The 18,251-nt window shown below is 35.4% G+C and overlaps 2 protein-coding genes and 2 long non-coding RNA genes across 7 annotated transcripts in view; 2 read left to right on the top strand and 2 right to left on the bottom strand.

The window, feature by feature from the left end:
• The first annotated feature begins 560 nt into the window (after positions 1 to 560).
• LOC147761732 (uncharacterized) lies at positions 561 to 1,996 on the top strand. Its single transcript, XR_015334510.1, has 2 exons — positions 561 to 815; positions 1,346 to 1,996. It is a non-coding gene; the product is annotated as an uncharacterized LOC147761732 (long non-coding RNA).
• A 2,163-nt stretch (positions 1,997 to 4,159) lies between these two features.
• Positions 4,160 to 5,500, bottom strand: LOC147761731 (uncharacterized). Its single transcript, XR_015334511.1, has 2 exons — positions 5,156 to 5,500; positions 4,160 to 4,291 (listed from the first exon to the last, which is right to left on the bottom strand). It is a non-coding gene; the product is annotated as an uncharacterized LOC147761731 (long non-coding RNA).
• Positions 5,501 to 6,238: 738 nt separating this feature from the next.
• On the bottom strand, positions 6,239 to 15,594 carry LOC106161594 (prostatic acid phosphatase). The gene is made up of 11 exons (XM_013538597.2): positions 15,405 to 15,594; positions 14,595 to 14,693; positions 13,023 to 13,109; positions 12,239 to 12,391; positions 11,847 to 11,942; positions 10,224 to 10,313; positions 9,630 to 9,774; positions 9,046 to 9,140; positions 8,645 to 8,840; positions 8,249 to 8,374; positions 6,239 to 8,001 (listed from the first exon to the last, which is right to left on the bottom strand). The coding sequence occupies exons 1-11, from the start codon at positions 15,585 to 15,587 to the stop codon at positions 7,859 to 7,861; spliced, it is 1,413 nt and encodes a 470-aa protein (XP_013394051.2). The 5' UTR covers positions 15,588 to 15,594; the 3' UTR covers positions 6,239 to 7,858.
• A 134-nt stretch (positions 15,595 to 15,728) lies between these two features.
• Positions 15,729 to 18,251, top strand: part of LOC106181789 (ecdysone receptor) — an 81,712-nt gene continuing 79,189 nt past the window's right edge. For 2 of the 4 annotated variants that reach the window (XM_087013181.1, XM_087013186.1), the window contains exon 1: positions 15,729 to 15,847. The gene's annotated coding sequence lies outside the window, so the exon portion shown is untranslated. Of the gene's footprint in view, positions 15,863 to 15,883; positions 16,366 to 18,251 lie in introns of those variants that run through there. The other 2 variants (XM_087013182.1, XM_087013184.1) reach the window with 2 other exon arrangements.

The raw sequence follows: 18,251 nt of genomic DNA, 5'->3' as shown, positions 1-18,251 counted from the left end.
TTTTAATACGATGGAAACATGGTGATTTTATACACCAAAAATGTACGTATAATTGATGTCACGTCCGAAACTTTTTAGCACCTCTTTGCGCTAGATGTGACAGAGACTGTAATTTAAATATTGTCAAGTGTTATATCCGTGCACCACTTTTCCCTCTCTCCCTCCCTCCTTTTCCTTTTCTCCCCCGTCCAACATTGGAGCAAGGAGTTATAACTCCCTGATTGGAGGTACATGTATCCCTTCTTCCTCCCAAGAACAATAAATAAGCATAATAAGATAAAATCAAACTATTCTTCAGATCTTTTACTGTACGTATTACAGACTGAGTAATGTATGAGCATTATCAATTACTTAATTAATATTTGCTTTGTTACATCTATCTTCATTGTTATTTTTAAATTTTGATTTAATATAAACTGAGAACTTGAGAAATATGATGTACTGGTATGGTTACAAATAGGTGTACGGGCGGTGGCTATAGCCTTGTCAGAATAGTAAACTAATATTCAAAAGGTTCGCCGTTCTTTGAGACTGATTTCCACAACAACCCTCCAATCAAAATGTGCCATACACTGTACCAGTTGTAATTTGCATAACAATCAGTCACGCATCGCAGTGCGAGCTGTGCTCCTGACTGGTCACTTGACAGCTAGACCTTGTAACAAGATGACCTGCATTGATAGGTGTGGTGAAGTCAGTGAGGCAACACACTTTATTCAGCGTTGAAGCTCGGACCCATTGTGTACACGTTTGGTGGAACCACGGTTGAAGAAAATATGTTTTGTGAGTAAAATATCTTCGACTAGAATGTACAGGTGAGAAGAATGTTCGTCTGATACACACGATTCGATAATACGGTACATGTACAATGCATATGTATCTGTATATGTAAATGCTTTGTTTTCGCCCTTGCATGTTATAACGTAGCCTATTGTAGGTACCGCAGGTAAGTCCTCAAGTCGCCTGGTGTTTCAGACTATAGTTGTTATAAATATCCACACACTTTCAAAACTTGGGTGTCCTCAGTCGCACCTTGTAGTGTAAGGTCCCTATTTTGTGCAATAAGTTAACCTATAAAGCATCTAATGTCGAAAACTGAGGCAAATGTACGTTAGTGACAGGATAATTTACATACATCTCCCCTGTTGTGATTTTAGTTTTATATCGTTAATGTGTTTGTCAGAAACTCGTTTAATTGTAAAGTTTACGGAATGGGTAGAATAGACTTTTTAACGTTTATAATTAATATATTCTTTCAGTTGTCTTATCTGTGTTCATATTACCGGTACATTGCATTGGGATATAATTTTAAAATCGTAATTAAAACGTCTTTTTAATATTTCAGAAATACCAACTCTCCGATGATCCTGCAAAATGCACGTGGGTACGTGGGTGTGACTAACAGAATCTTCCAAAGCCTTCTAGTCGTATTTTGGAACCTTACACTGACGCGCTCCATCGGACACGAAAAGCACATGCAATATGGCGAAAATGGTACATGCTTTTATTGTGACTTAAAAAAAAAATTTAGAACTACCCCATATACATATAAGATTTGAATATTTTAGAATATATCTTGTAGAATATTTAAAAAAATTGCGTACAAAGTTCGATCATGTTCCCCTTAAAATTATACCCAGTAATTGAGCATTTTCATTTTCAAATTATACCTTAATTGGGACAAGTTGGATGCAATTTTATTATTATTATTATTATTTTTTTTTTTTGTGCAATGTTAAAATCACTTAAGGGTTTAAAAGTGTCACTATGAATTTTCAAAGTATTTGCGTATTACAACTTTCAAACTTAAAGGTGAAAGTGTTTCAATTTTGTTTACGTTAATTTTATTTACATTGTAGGAATCATTTTCATTTCCAACATCTGTAAGTGTTATTATTTAAGTGTCTGATCCTGTGAATGACAAATAATTGCTATTTTTCGATCAAAGACACAGAAGTCAAAGTAATATGAAATAAAATCTTCTCTATCTTCGCTATATTTTGCTCCTTCATATTAAAGCAAAAAGAAAAAGAACTTATTTTTAAATTTGTTATAATGTGTTGTAATTTACCCAAATTGTTTTTGTGTTGAGATCAAGGTTAGAAAGATGCAGTGTAGTAGGTCAAAGAAATATATATATATATATTCTGGATCTGCCAATTTAAGATGTATCACGTCTGCTCAAAAAAAAAAAAAAAAAAAAAAAAAAAAAAAATCTCTCTTGGCCTATCCTATATTCCACACTATATGTATACACTATAAACATGCTAATTATGCTTTCAAATTTCCATGGAAAAACGGAATAGTTTCTTTTCCCTGAATTTATATGCTCGGCACAATTTGAGATATTAGTTTCTTTTAGTAAAAGACATGAATCCTGACATTGAAATCACAGTACAAAAAGAGAAAAGCAGCAAATCCGAACGCAAGCTGAAACCACGCCCACCAAATATCAAAAGCTCATATTTTATTATATTATTTGACAAGAGTCTATGCCAATCTATCTGCAAATAAATATCTTTATTATATTTTTAATATTGTTTTCTGTCGCAAAAAATGTCCTAAATAAATAAATATCACACTAGATTGACTTTGTTTTGTAGTTTGATATAGTGTGGTTGGAGTGACTGCATTGATGTGGGTGACAGTTGAGAGGTGGGGCGAGTCCATTCAATTTGAGGGGTGACAGGTGGGGCGAGTCCATTCAATTTGAGGGGTGACAGGTGGGACGAGTCCATTCAATTTGAGGGGTGACAGGTGGGACGAGTCCATTCCACTTGAGGGGTGTCAGGTGGGACGAGTCCATTCAATTTGAGGGGTGACAGGTGGGGCGAGTCCATTCAATTTGAGGGGTGACAGGTGGGGCGAGTCCATTCAATTTGAGGGGTGACAGGTGGGGCGAGTCCATTCCACTTGAGGGGTGACAGGTGGGGCGAGTCCATTCCACTTGAGGGGTGACAGGTGGGGCGAGTCCATTCCACTTGAGGGGTGTCAGGTGGGACGAGTCCATTCAATTTGAGGGGTGACAGGTGGGGCGAGTCCATTCAATTTGAGGGGTGACAGGTGGGGCGAGTCCATTCAATTTGAGGGGTGACAGGTGGGGCGAGTCCATTCAATTTGAGGGGTGACAGGTGGGGCGAGTCCATTCAATTTGAGGGGTGTCAGGTGGGGCGAGTCCATTCCACTTGAGGGGTGGCAGGTGGGACGAGTCCATTCCATTTGAGGGGTGTCAGGTGGGGCGGGTCCATTCCAATTGAGGGGTGTCAGGTGGGGCGGGTCCATTCCATTTGAGGGGTGCATGCAAGTATTTCACAAAATTATATTGGTGGTGCAATTAGCCATTTAGAAGAGCACATTTCATTTTTAAAAATATTGTGTTAGCAGTTTTGAGGGAAGACGTACTTTTATCTTGCAGAAACAGACATTAAATTATTGGTCACAAAATTTGCTTTTTTACAATTTAATAAAAATGTAACCTTTCAATATGCACATTTGGGACCGTATGGGAATAAATCTAGGTCACAAAATTAAATCAAGGGATCAATATATTTCAAATTATATTTTAATAATACTTTTTAAAACATATCGGAATATGCAGACTTTTTTTGGGGGGGGGGCAAATTTCAACTGTTGTCATTTCAAAAGTGTGTCAGGAAGTCTAAACTTTATCAATTTTTTTTTAATTTAAAATTGAAGTATTTATATCATGAGAAGGTCGTGAAATTTGAATCCATATTCTGTAGCAAAATCCAGATCTGATCAAAAATGGACTTATATCAATTTAAGAAAATGATATCGGGGATATCAAACTAATTTATTCCAAGAGATTTATATAAAAAAACGTCTAACTATAGAATAAAATGTAAAATATTTTCAAAAAGCAAGATCGTAAATTCATACGATTTTTATTTACAAATGTGGGCTGTACGAAAATCTTGTAGAAGTATTCAGGGCATATTAAAAGCCTTTTAACCTTTTTATTTAAATATCTTCTCTTACTGTAGAAATCATCAATTTCAAAAACAATATTTAGAGATCAGTTTTAGCCTATTAAATTTGAAAGTGCTCAATATCTTTATAATTTAACCCCTTTTCTCTCATTATAACTACTATCTTTATCATTATCATTTCATATCAAAGTAAAAAAAAAAAAAAAACACGGAATTACAAAAGCATTTATTCAGGTTTAATACATTAGATGCATGAATGTGCGTAGGGTTCCAGAACTTGAAAGAAAGGCTTGGTTGCTAACAGGCGGGTGTCTTGCAGTACTCAGTATCTCAGTGGACCTCTGAAATGAAAAATGAATGTTAACAATATCTGACTAAACGAAAAGGCTCGAAAAATACTAATTATAATGCATTTTACGTCAAAGAGAAGAGGGCACTTGAAATGATGTGGGTGTATACTGACTTGTCCAAAGTTCAGGCTTAGATAGCACCCCCCTGAAGTTTATGTTAAAGTTATTTGAGACATCTTGCTTTGAAAAAAAAAAAAAAAACAAACAAACAAACATTGAAAACACTTCATCAAATCGCGGATGATACAAGAAGGGACGTTAATTTATTTTACCTACCATTTAATGTTGTAATATCTTTAAATCCTTATGCATCACGCGTTTGGGGGCCATATTTTGTTTTATTATAAATCATTTCCTGTATTTCAACACTGCTTACAAACATTTTTATTGGTGCATGATGTACATGAATAATAAAATAAACAAACCTACAAAAACTGTTTTAAAATTGACAAAAAGTAATGCAACCTCAAATAGACAATAGTAACCATAAGGGTTTTTAGATTTTCTTTTTTAAATTATCGTGATTTTCGTTAACTAAAGGGAGACTTGCATTTTTGGTAAACTTTGACCATAAAATTGATGTACAAGTTGATGGGGCACACTGTCTTTTGATCAAAAGCTCAGAACTGTGACAAGTACGGCATTATTACCTAAATTAGTCCGTGATCTTCGTGATAATATTTCCATATGATAATATGCTAGCTAATATTCTGAGTGACATAAAAGAAACGACAGGCAAAATATAACTAAGAATCGTAACATAAATACTTGTCGTAATTTATATTTTGCATTCTTCTACGCTTTTCCTACATGTATCTAATGACAAAGGTAACTGACGACAAAAGCGTTACTTACGAAACATGCATTTGCTTCTTCGCCTCACAAAAGCTCGTCCTTGCGACTGCACCACACATGCTGTTGCGTCTTCACCCTGCTGTGTCCTACTGCCTACTGAGCATTCGAGAAGACAGCTCGCACTACGGTGAGCAACTTATTGTTATACAAATTACAGACAGGTGTGGCCCATTTTAGGTGAGGGGTTGTGGCTGAATCTGTTCACGAATGTTCACGGTCAAATACAAGTACAGGTAGATTTGACCGTGGTACACTTTTAAAAATACATCACTTTGTTCCACAAATACTGCGCAGGCTACTTCCATCATGCTCTTTCATATATTTTTGATACATTACTTCCACAGAACTCAGCACGAGGGAAAGAGGATGGATGTTGATACCCAGTATTTTTGATCGATCAATAGCCATACCTGTAATCCTGTTTTTGACATTATAATGGAATGGATAAATCCTAGTTTCGTTCGGATCCAAGTGTCAAATAAATTAATTAATAAGCACCGGGAAACCCATGTCACAACATGTTATGGACCAAATAATACGATACGTATTAGCAATAATAAATCTAATTGGTAGGAATAGTTATGGACTATACAAAACAGGCCCTTAATAAATAACTGGTCTCTGTCGGGATAATATGATAACATCCTTGCTCAACGGAGTTTTATCTGGCTGTCATGAAAAAGTAAACAAGGTTTTATTTTCATACCATTCGTTCTAAATGTTCTTTGCCTAAATCAATATATATCAATATTTCCAATTATTATATGGAGTTTAAGTTTTTCTTGCATTTTTTTACAGGAGGCGTATCTATCTGTACGTGGATTTACAGGTGCGTATGGTTGCCATGTATTTTAATGGTATTTGTATTCGCAAACTCAAAGAGACTAAATTAACCATAAGATTATTCAAATCAAAAGGGGTTTTATTTCTTTTTAAATTATCGTGGTTTTCGTAATGGAGACGTTTGCATTTTTGATAAACTTTGATCATAAAATTGATGTACACGTTGATGGGGCACACTTGTTTAAAGATCATAAGTGTGACAAGTACGGTGTGAAACTCACTTTTGTCAAAACCCACTACTTATAAATACGTATACGTTTATTTCAGATAAGTGTTACAACCACATGGACAATAATCATACAATAACATATCATAAGCAGTCAGGAATTTCTTATAATTTCACTCAATATGAGTAATTTTTCTTAATATATAGCGTCAGTAACAGTAACAATTAAATATCAAGTTAATAAATACTACAGTGACACAAACACTGGACATAATTTAATCACTTAATTCAAAGCAGCACAATACACAGCTGTATAGCAATGGGAATCTTCTGAGATCCTTTAAAAGGGGCCCCCTGGCACTGTGACATCATACAAGACAAAAAAAAAGTGACGGAATATGTGTAAGGTGGATAATACTATCAACTTTTATTTGTTGCTGCATTTATTTTTGAGCCCATTTTCCCTCAAAACCCCACTTTTTTACACTATGATCCCATTCCCACAGACACCATCAGTCTATGCAGATTGAGCCAACTTGGGTGACTCTTGCTGAGTACAACATGCTTAAGTAAACGAATGGCCTCCTCTTGTTTCTAACTTTCTCCTGTTACTAATAGCCCTTCTTTTTTCCACTCAATGCAAGGAGGCAAGTAATTCATTAAAGCTGATTGCACTCAGCGAGAGTCCCTGCAGAGTTTGATAAATCTACCTAGACTGTGGGTGTCTAGGGGAATGGGGCCCCAAGTCACAAGATTTTGGGCCCCCTTGGATGATTTCCATTAAAAATTAGAATCACAGAGCAGCTGCATGTATTCAATATAAGCTCATTACATGCGTTATAGATTTATTATATCATTAGTGCCCTTATTATCTTCTCACATAGATTAAATAGAAAAAACTTAAAAGACATTCATATTGCAAAATCAGTTCAGATCACTTCATCTTGCCCATGATAAAAGAACAATTTCTTCAGTTCATTTTGAATGAATAAATTAAAAATCTCATTTTTCCTTAATTCTTTATGCATTGGCTCAAAGGCTTTCGGATTACAGAGATTTTTCGAAATTTTGCTGGCTATTGCCAGTCTTCTACGCTAATACCCCCCCTGCTCTCACACAAAAATCTATTGCCCCAAAAAATGTTGAGAGATTAATCAAAAAGACAATTTTTGGCACTGGGAGTTCTTGTTACTAGATGCAGTTTTCTCATGCCAGACAAAAAAGTTGAAACAATAGAGCATTTTATATATAAATTAGCCAAGAATGAAAAATACCTTACTGACCGTTGCCCCTCCCCAAAATAAATAAATAAATAAATAAATAAATTAATAAATTAATTAATGTAAACTTCAGGCAAGAAGTGTGTCAAAAGATGAAGACCGTTAATACTGATCAACTTCAATTCAGGATAATTCTGCGATAGTCCAATGAAGTTGAGTGTCACTGATCAAAATCATGAGCCATTTTTTGCCTTTCATGGAGTTTGTTCCATGTGCAGTTTCATTTCCATGGTCTATTGCCGATTTATCTTGGTTTAAAGCAGACCAAATATCCCAGTCTTAAGATTCAGACCAAACTTCATCCGAAATTCTTTGTGAAATTACCCCTGGAATACTTAACAGTTAAATAGCTATTATAATAAATCACAACTCGTCTTCTGACACAAAATCCTGTGCAAGGAGAGGTGCGTATTGTCAGCTTGTTATTCCTGTCGTGCTCCATTCCTGATAACGCATTTGGCGTTTTCCTTTACAGCTTCGACTGAGGCACAGAGCACTGAGACCAATCACAAGGAGCAAAATGGCGGCCCCCACAACGCTAATCACAATGATCATGGCTGAAAAGATAAAAATAGAAAGAATGCTGAGGTTGGTCATTAACTGTCACAGGGCAGTTATTAGAAGTAAGTCATTATATTACAAATGGAACAAAAACATTGAATCCAAGTGCAGGTGCAAATCGAGTAAAACGATTCGTGAATAGAAGAAAACGTGTTTTTTTTCCCTTCTGAGGAAAAATCATTTTGGCGGTTAAAACCTATATCGGGAACCTTTAACTAGGTCAACGTGAAGCTGGATACATACGCATGCTGAGTCCACTTGTCGTACTGGACGGCATCTCGCACTCTTCTGCCCACGCCTGCGAGTTCACTGGAATCACGTCTTTAGTCAGGCTGATAAATTTATCAAAAGGACACTGGATACTGCAGTCTGGAAATCAGAAATTTACAAAAAATCATTTCATCATTATTATTATTTTTTTTTTTATTATTAAAAAAATCTCTTGATGACATAACTGTACAAAAAGTCAGGTACTATACTTTCCATATGTATATTTTTTGTACCCTATATCTATATTCTTTGTTATTTATATTTTAGCTGAGCAGACAAGTACTTTTAAATGCTACTTCAAACTGATGAAGGACCTGTATTAGCAATTCAATGTGAAGTTCTTATACTGTATGCTTTATATGTCCCTACTTGGTATGGTCAAGTGATGAATAAGTGTAAAATCATTGACGGCTCCGGGATCTCTGGAGAGGTTCCTGTAGAGAACTTCCACCCAGTGCGAGTTGTCTTTTTCATGTAATTCTAGGGCGACCATGGATGCATAAGGAGGCTGGACGCCATTGAACACATCCAGAGCATTCAACATGGCGGCCACAGTGGTGTCGTGCTGGTAATAAAGAAACCCAAGTGATTTCAATGGTTTTGTTCAAAGTGCAATGATAATATGTGCAGTTTGCAAATAAAAAAGTGTTTTAATTGGTGGATAAAGGACTTCGCTAAAGGAAGGGCAAGGAAGAAAAATATGGAAATTTAATGGAATATTCACACTTTGCTACATAGAAGTCTAACAAGATTTGTGTCTTTAAACTTACAGCTGAATACATGTGCATCTTGGGTTCAGACTTGTTGTTTGGCCCAAGCTTGATTTTATTCTTCATGTTGTTGATCATCTCTCCCACCAACAAACCTGCAATGAAATCAGTCAGATAATAGTATATGATGCCAATCACAACAAATCTCTCTCTCTCTCTCTCAGTAGGCCTGGTCAGAGTTGGTCCTTAAGTTGATCCACAGACTAACCAAGTAGCAGTTCAATTATGGTGCAACTCATTTAAAAGCATGCTGTGATTTAATTGCTCTGCCCCAGCAGGGATGACCGTGTAGGAGGCAGGGAATCCAACGTCCAATACGCACCATATTTGATCAGTTAGTCCCTGGATCAACTTGGTTCTGAAGAGCCTCCCCCCCCTCCCTCCCTCTCTCTCTCTCTCTCTCTCTCTCTCTCTCTCTCTCACACACACACACACACACACACATTAACTTCAAAGACAGCTTTGTTTAGCCAATTATCTCAGGTACAGGTAATAGATTTTTCTATCCAAGATATGGGACTCGACTAGAAATCTTCAAATATATAGCCCCTCAAATTCAACCTTCCATTTAACACTTAACCTACCCCCTCGAAGTCTTCTCATTTCTTTTGTCCGAAACAGCAGTTGCCAAGAGAAGTTTGTGGTATTCCTGATCATGTCCCATACATTCTGCCCTGTGGGCTGCCATGTGGAATTGACCCATGAAGGGAGGGTCTTATTGTGTACCCACTGAAGATAAAACACAGTGAAAAACTAGATAATATTTGTTAGTCAATGTCAAAGTTATATATCAGTATTAATGGACTTTCAATATTGCAGCCTTTTCTTTTGCTAAAAACCATGTGAGAGAGAGCGTTCCAGAGTTTGTTTTTTCAAATGTTCGCAAGCATGGTGTACCAGGGGCTAAACAAATCTATTGTAATGTTTTGATCATTATACCTGGGAAAATTATCAAATTTTTAGATACATAACTTTGGAATCATTAACTATACATTAAATGCTCATGAAGAACTTTGGCGCTTTTACTGTACGACATTAACTAAAAGGTAGTCTGGTTTTTCAATTGTGTTGCCATCATTCATTTGGAATGTTCTAATTTTAAAAAAAATTATTAAAAAAAAAACAGTATCTGTAAAATTCATAATTTTCATAGTTAATGAATTGAGCCATTATGGTACCTCACAAAACAGTGGATCCTGGACGTCCCAGAAGATACTGATATTCTCATGAGGATATCCAGTTTTGTTGCTTATGAACTGGTAGAAGGCCTGAAATAATAAATATAACCAAAGTTAAATTAGTAACAATTCTGGTGTTGAGAATCAGTCACTTTGGGTAGCAATGAGCATTAAAAAATAATGATGTTGACAAAAAATTTGGAAACATCATTATTTTTTAACTATCATTATGAAATAACCACGAGCTATGGTAAATATTTTAACCAAATATTAATGGATAATGCACCCACCGTTTGTTACCTTATTATATACATTGGAGTTTTTCCCAATATATCAATAACATGTTTTTTTAATTATTGAAAAAAAATTCCACGTTTCGATTTTTTTTTGTTGGTCAAGTGTAGAACAACAATTTAACTAATGCAGAACCTCTGACTAGGAACAGTGTTACGGGAATTAAAACCAACAGCCAAGAACAGATCAATGGACTTATTAATTAATGACTGTGAATACTATGTTTACTAATGTTTCAAAAGGGGATCAAATCCTTTTTTTCAGACTTAGAATGTATTCTGAAAAAAAAAAGGTATATTTTGGAAATTTTTCAAAACTCTAACCATAATGAGGATTTGGATTCTGAGCCCTTTTAGGAGATTATATTAGATGCTATACAATAATTAACGATACTTGATGGTATAAGATGATAAAGAATTTCAGCAAGATCAATAGTTCTACAAATCAAATTATTGTAGCATATACTACAGTGCTGTCATTCTGTGTCAATTCTTTGCTTATTTCAATAAATTCTTTAAAAAAAGATAGTACACTGCCAATTTGACAATTTTGAAATTATAGTGGTGAGGTAAAGAACAAGGAGCATATTTACTGATGAGGCTTCTGAGACATGGGAAGACATGTGAAAGAATCTCACAAATGTATCATTTTCAAGATATATTTTACTTTCTATATTAATCATTCCTCACAAAGCAGTCTGCCCTTACTCATAAAGACAAGCTGTGCAAGAATTTTCAAAAATTTCCTTTTCCAAAATAAATAATCAAACACCTAAGCTGTGCCCACTGTTACAATTCAGTGCAGGACGTAACCCAAGTTGCAACACAAAAAAACAGCTCTGTTACCTTTTATTCAGAATTGATGGATTAACTGTATTAAGCTCAGTTACTTCAGTCTAAAAAAGCTAAAGAACAATAACTAATACAGAAGCTTCAGGTTAACTAATTACATCTCTTTTAATACCCCCTTACTTTTAGCCAACATAAAAACAGCACTGTTAGACTGCATTCCCATAGATTTTAGAGTGATCTATCCCCATGGGGAGTCTCACTAGATTACAGTCAACTAAGCTGGCTTAAATGTCTGTCCTGCCTACTAAAAGCTGTAAGAGAGTAATTAACTTCCATGCACGTTCGGCTGACAGCCCCAGGGAGTTAGATCCAGATGGATCGATCTAAATCTGTGGGAATGCAGTCTTACATTATATTCAGAATAGATGGATAAACTGTATATAAGTTCAGTTACTTCTGTCAAAAAAGATAAATAAACAACAACAACTAATGCATAAGCTTCAGGCTAACTAATTACATGTCTTTTAATACCCCTTACTTTGTTCTGTACTTCTTCATCCTTCACAAGTTTTGACTGCATCAATTCATTGAAAACTTTGTTGTATTTTGGGCATGGCTCGTCAGTCCGTAGCAACTGAAATAAAAGATGTTTTGACAACTGATTAACATTCAGCTGAAACTGTGAAAACATAACACTGAAAATACTTTAAATAAATAAAATAATTAATGAGAAAATTAATGAATTAAAATCCTTAAAATAATGAGAGAGACTGACAGAGAGAGAAAGAGAGAGGGGGGTGGGTGATGGGAAAGACAAAAAGAAGGGTAAAGAGAGAGGGAGAAGTGCAGACAGAAACTGGAAGAGGGTTAAGGAAGGAAGGATAGAAGGTGAGGAGAAGAAAGAGAAAGAGGTGGAGACTTTTAACATACAGGGTCTTCATCCACTGGTCTAGTATGTACAGGTATAGGCTGCCAGATGATGGACTTATTCCACTGTTGCTCATCTCCTGGTGGATACAGGCAGGCCAGGTTACACTGGGCGCTCATCAGCGTACGGTCCACGTCTGTGCTGCGAACTGTGATCTGCGGACATGTGGAAAAGTGGATTATAGACTGTTGAAATAACAGCATATATTTCAGAAAAGATTTCATCAGCTGTGTTATGTTATATTAAGCTGCTGACTGACGGCAAATTATTTCATTCTTGAAATCATACCGTATATTTTAGAGAAGATTTTCATCTACCATATATTTCAGAGCAGCTTTCAACAGCTGTTCCATGTTATAAGAATGAAGTAATTATTCACCTGGATAGCCTCATTTCCTGATAAAGATGTTCTGCTAGACATCATTATATTAGAGGTAAAACTATTTCAATATTAAGCTGTTGACTGAAGAGAAATTACTTCATTCTTGAAATCATACCATATATTTCAGAGAAGATTTTATCAGCCCTTTATGTTATAAAAATAAAGTACTTTTTTCATCAATCAACAGCTAAATATAAAAATGTCTAACTCCATTATTTCAATGTCTATTAGAGCATCTTCATAACTACTGAATAGAAGCTATTCTCCTGGATAGCCTCATTCCCTGATGAAGATGCTCTGATAGATGTTGAAATCTGATGAGCTGTTCAGACAGTCAAATTGTATTGTATTTGTTTTCCCATTTGGAAAGGTCTATAAATATGGGAAATTTCACAAACTCTCACCTCTGTTCTGATGTATGAGCTGTTCAGAAAGCCGTTGTATCTCTTACGCAGGAATTGTCCAAGTTCACATTGCTCTTGCATCCCGAGCTGAAATCATTGAAAATATAGTCCAATTAGTCATATCATACAGAATTATTTGTAATGGAGATAAAGACTGGTGAATTTGACTCCTGATGGTAAAAATCAGAAATTCAGATTTGATTAATGGAATTATAGATTGCACTTTTCTGACCAGTTTTCGATGGGGTATACTTGGTGATTCAGGGAAAAAAAGGCGGAAATTTGAGGAAAAATAATTTTTGTTATAAATATTGCAAGAGGTTGAACTTGCAAGATGTAAGTATGCTAAGTCCATTGTTAACCTTGATATTTTGCCTTTTTTACACACAATACAGTACACTAATTTAATATGTGAACTGACTAACTACAGTACATACCTTGGCTTTCTTTGTCCAAAATATGCCGACGAAATATTACACATTACAATAATGCAAATATTCTATCAATAATATTATAATCACAAATTATCTATGAAAATATTCTATCAATATTATAATCACACATTATCTAAGTAAGGCTAAAGCTATAGATTTATATTACAAAAAGGCCACCATATTATTTGAAATGACTCTGAAGTATGTCCCTAAGCATCAAATAAGCAAATGAATGCAAGAAATAGTAAATGGGTGCATTTACAATGAATGCCATCCTATTAACTGAATGGCACCCCTCCTCAATCAACTGGGTACTAATTAACTTTCGTGTGCATTTGGACTCACTCAAAACAAAAAGCAAAAGCGTCCAGAAGCCAAGAGATATAAAAGTTAAAGGGATTATAACTCTTCGTATGAGATCTATATTTCACAATAAAAACATTGTGAATAACTCATAGAAATATAATATATTCTGTTTTACCACAAAAACGGCAGTTATAGCTATTATTCTGATATCTGAGCTTGTCTTTAGACCACGTGACCTCCATTGATTGCTATACTCTGTTAAAATCTCTTAAGAGATTTTAACAAAAAACCAAACTTTTTAGAAAAAAACCAGGGACTAACTTTGAATGTAAAAATGGATTCATTAACCATTGGTAAGTATGGGAAAATTGTTGTTCACTCCAGGAAAATTAATTTTTTGGCTGAAATAAAGAGTTATTATCCCTTTAATCACCTCTAGCTGCTTGAGGATTTGTCACATACAGTTTATCTGACTGCATTCAGCAAGAAACCCCTTCGAAGTTGGATCGATCTACTGGGTATGATAGTTTTATTGGGAGCAGACTTAAAGACTCTGTTCAAAACTAAGTCGAGCTGGGGCCTAGCTGAACCACAGCTCAAATATGGCGCACGCTTGAAATCAAATGTGCTTAATCCCCTTATATACTCCTTGCCTCCAACGCACGCCATCCCCACAGGGATTATGTGGCATACTTTTGTGTGGGTAATGCCATATTTAAGCCAAGGCTTAGATAGGCCCTGCTCAAATTGGTTGTGAACACAGCTTAATAATTCATTATATAAAGAACTTTTTCTCAATAATTATTTTATTATTCTTATCATTTATTAAGACCTTTGACAGCTGTCCCCATCCCTGTGGCCAGGAATCCTCCTGGTAAGGGTCAGTCGGAAAGGTTCCACCTGCGGGGCTTCGGTCTCCATGGCGATATAGCTTAAAAGGAAGATTTTTGATGAGAAAATCAAAATCATAAAATGTTTACAAAATAAAAAATTCAGTTAATTAAAAAAAGCAAACAAAAAATAAATAAATTAATTAATTAAAAAAAATTGCTGACATAAATCAAAACAAGGCATACAGTTCCTAAAAAACAAAAATGATTTTTAAGAGTATTTGAATTTGGATAATACACCTGAAGCTACTGCATGCTTCATCATGGCAGCCTGCACTTCCTGGTTTCAGATTAAAAGATAAATTTATTTATTTAAAAAAAAATTATTTACAATATTCATATGTAAGCATGAACTGTAGATCTTAGAAATAAACCTTCAGACACACACTCCAAAATAAGCAGCACGCTGACTGTTTTCTTATATAAATGCTGAAACACACGGGTCTTGGGACATACATTAATCAGAAATATCACAATCCCATATTTATGTTTTATTGACCAGTTAAAATCTATTGAAATAATCAGCCGTGGAATACAAAAGCATATGATTTATTTCACACAGAGTGCACACAGTTCAACTGATCAATAGTAGTAGTAAACCAGTGTACTACTTCTACAGTAATCTATGCAATCTTGTGTTATGTTATGTAAGGCCGAGTGATCATGTGAGAGTCACAATAACAATAATTAACATATATCAGGTATCAATTAAACTGGCATCAAAATAACAATATTGCAATAACTAATCTTACCAAGTTCACCTGGCGCAAAGTTGAAGGAGGCTGCGAGTTTATATTCCGCACTTTCATCGAAAACACGATGAAAATACACAAAACATATCCCAACACCCCCTTCGTACACGGCGCAGCCATCTTGGAATCTTCTACCAAGGTGAGGTTCACAGGTGGCACAAGGAAGTTTTCATTCATTTGCATATATTTTTTTAATAAAATTTTTGAAAAAAAAAAAATGGGGAAATGCAGCAAATGTACACAATTTACAACCACTTTCACAAGCTACAGAAAAGAGTTTGAGTCTTTTTTTTATTGATAAATACGATCTTCCAAAATCTGTCTGGCGGACTGCACGTGGATTCTTCCATACTTCCCACAATGCAGTTCGAGGTCAACAGAGGTCAACGATCGGAGAAACCAACATCGGGCAGTCACCCTAACCTGGATAGGACTTGGAAAAGGTGAAGAACCTTTAGGTATACGAGGTTGGCCAGAGGCCTTTCTGTAATTAATGTTAATCTTTGTTAATTCAGTGTGTTAGTTAATGTTTTAGATGATGTTGTTAATGAAGCGAGAGAGCTTAGGTGATTATGATGTAAGGGCTTTTGCAGACACTCTTCTAAGGATAAATCAAGCGTGACAGTTGTTAATGTTATTGAATATAGAGAGAGGTTGAATGCTCTGTTGATGCTGCGTTGCTGGCACTTGAGAAAGTAGGTCATGCAGTTTAGTAAGCAAGTAAAAAGCATAAATGCGCACTTGAGTGAAGTCGTAGGCGTAGCTTGAATTCTTTACCTTAGAACTAGACGTTGTGCTCTTTTCCATCTTCAGTACAACCGTGCCAGTACATTGTGTACATACACCGTATACATTATAACGTAAATAATAACAGTATAAGATCGATCACGTCATTGAGGTTTAGTATTCTATTGGGTGATTGGAGGTGGACAGATGAAGCTACAATTTGCCTCAGTTTAAGGTCAGTTAATTATATATAGGGCTCATTCTCATTGAAGCTATCCGTCTACGTAGATCGATCCAACTCCGCAGGGACTCTTGCTGAAAGCCATCAGTTTGACAGATTAACACTCCACTCCTTTTGTTTCCAATATAGTCATATAATCACCAGCTTTTCTGTATTCCAAACACCAGGAGCAGGCCCTGTTACTCTGTCAAACTGATTGCATTCAGCGAGAGTTGGATCGATCTACTTAGATCGACAGCTTCAGTGGGTTATCACTCTTTGCCCCCACTTTTGGATGTAAAGCTTCATGCACAATTGCATACTTATTCAAATGAGACTGCTAAGGGATCTTTATAGCACGGCAAGAAAGCAGAAAATTTTTTCATATATATATATATATATATATATATATATATATATATATATATATATATATAATATTAGGAAAATGTGAAACAGTGTACATGTCTTTTTGTATTTCTCTAAGATCTACTGTTTGAAACTACATGCTGACATTTGTTCAGGATATATGACAAAAAAATTGACTTCATAAGTGGGGCATGAACTCTGCTCACAACTTGTAAGGAGAGTCGAAAAAGCTATTTTGTCTTTAAATGTTGTTTAGATGATTTTGTTTTTAAAATCACTTTCTTCACAGAAAAATGAATTGAACTGATAATATATTAGTAAATATAAATTAGGGGGCATGTGCAGAGTTCATATTATTGAACAATGGATTTAGCACAAAGTTACCTGTTGTGTACAATTAAAGATAGAGAGTTCATATTGATGCTAAGCATTGTGCATCTTACTGACATTTTACATAGGAGCTGATGGAAAGATGTCTGGTTTCAGTATGTTGTTATAGACCTAAGAAATTGTCCCCAGGCCAAACGACCAACACCTGTAGTGCTAAGAAACAAACTATTGTTGCTATTAAAGGATTGTTAGCTTAATTGTCATAGACTAAAAGTTAGCTGAATTAGAGATTTGACAGTATGGCATTATACACGTGAACTTGTATCCCTGAATCACGTGTTGTAAAATTTTCATGAATTTAACAGAAGCTATAAAATTTCCGAACTAATTTACTTACTTGAATAGCATAGACACCTCAGCTATCAACAAATGCAGTGAAAAAAAAAAGTAATGAAACTTTTGAAAAAAAAAAAGCAAAACGCATCTCGGTGTCAAACTGGTGTGCAAGACACAATGGTCAAGCCAGTCTCGCCAACTGACTTGCCTGACCAGTAAAGATAACAGCACTGATATCTGGTCTACTGACCTGTGAACATTTCTGAAACTTTGCTTAGGTGATAAAATCACAAAGCTCTGATAGCAGAATAGAATGTAGTTATGTCAAAGTGACATGGGTATTCAGGCCAATAGCCAGGCAGGTTCAGGAAGTTCGAATTAACCCTCCTTTTTGCCGACATAATGGTCAGGGCAGTCTCACCAGTTGACCATTAAAGATTACAGCATTGATTCATGGTCCATTGGCCTGTGAAAGTTTCTGAAACTTCACGAAGCTGATAAAATCATAAAAATTCTGATAGCAGAATAGAATGTAGTTATGTCAGTATGACATGGGTACTAGTATTCCCTTGGCCCCTTGAACCTGTTTGTCATTATAAGACATCATATTTCTCAAGGACAATCCATTTCACCATGTGGTCTGTGAGTGATGACAAGATCTACTGTCTGGTCAGTCTAATGGCATCTGATCAGGTTTGCCGAAAGCTAACGGTGAGAAAAATTCTAGCTGGTGCTTAATAACCTTAATATAATGCTATAATTATGTTATCCAAATACTAATGAACCTTTTTTGCCTCTACAATAATTAGGAATGAATAAAAATAACAATGATGATAGTAATAACAGATCAATTGGCAGTTCGCAGT

Source organism: Lingula anatina, chromosome 5 (assembly GCF_051362555.1).
Source record: "Lingula anatina isolate TDL-2025a chromosome 5, LinAna3.0, whole genome shotgun sequence".
NCBI lineage: Eukaryota > Metazoa > Brachiopoda > Lingulata > Lingulida > Lingulidae > Lingula > Lingula anatina.
This window is presented reverse-complemented; position numbering and strand designations above follow the sequence as displayed.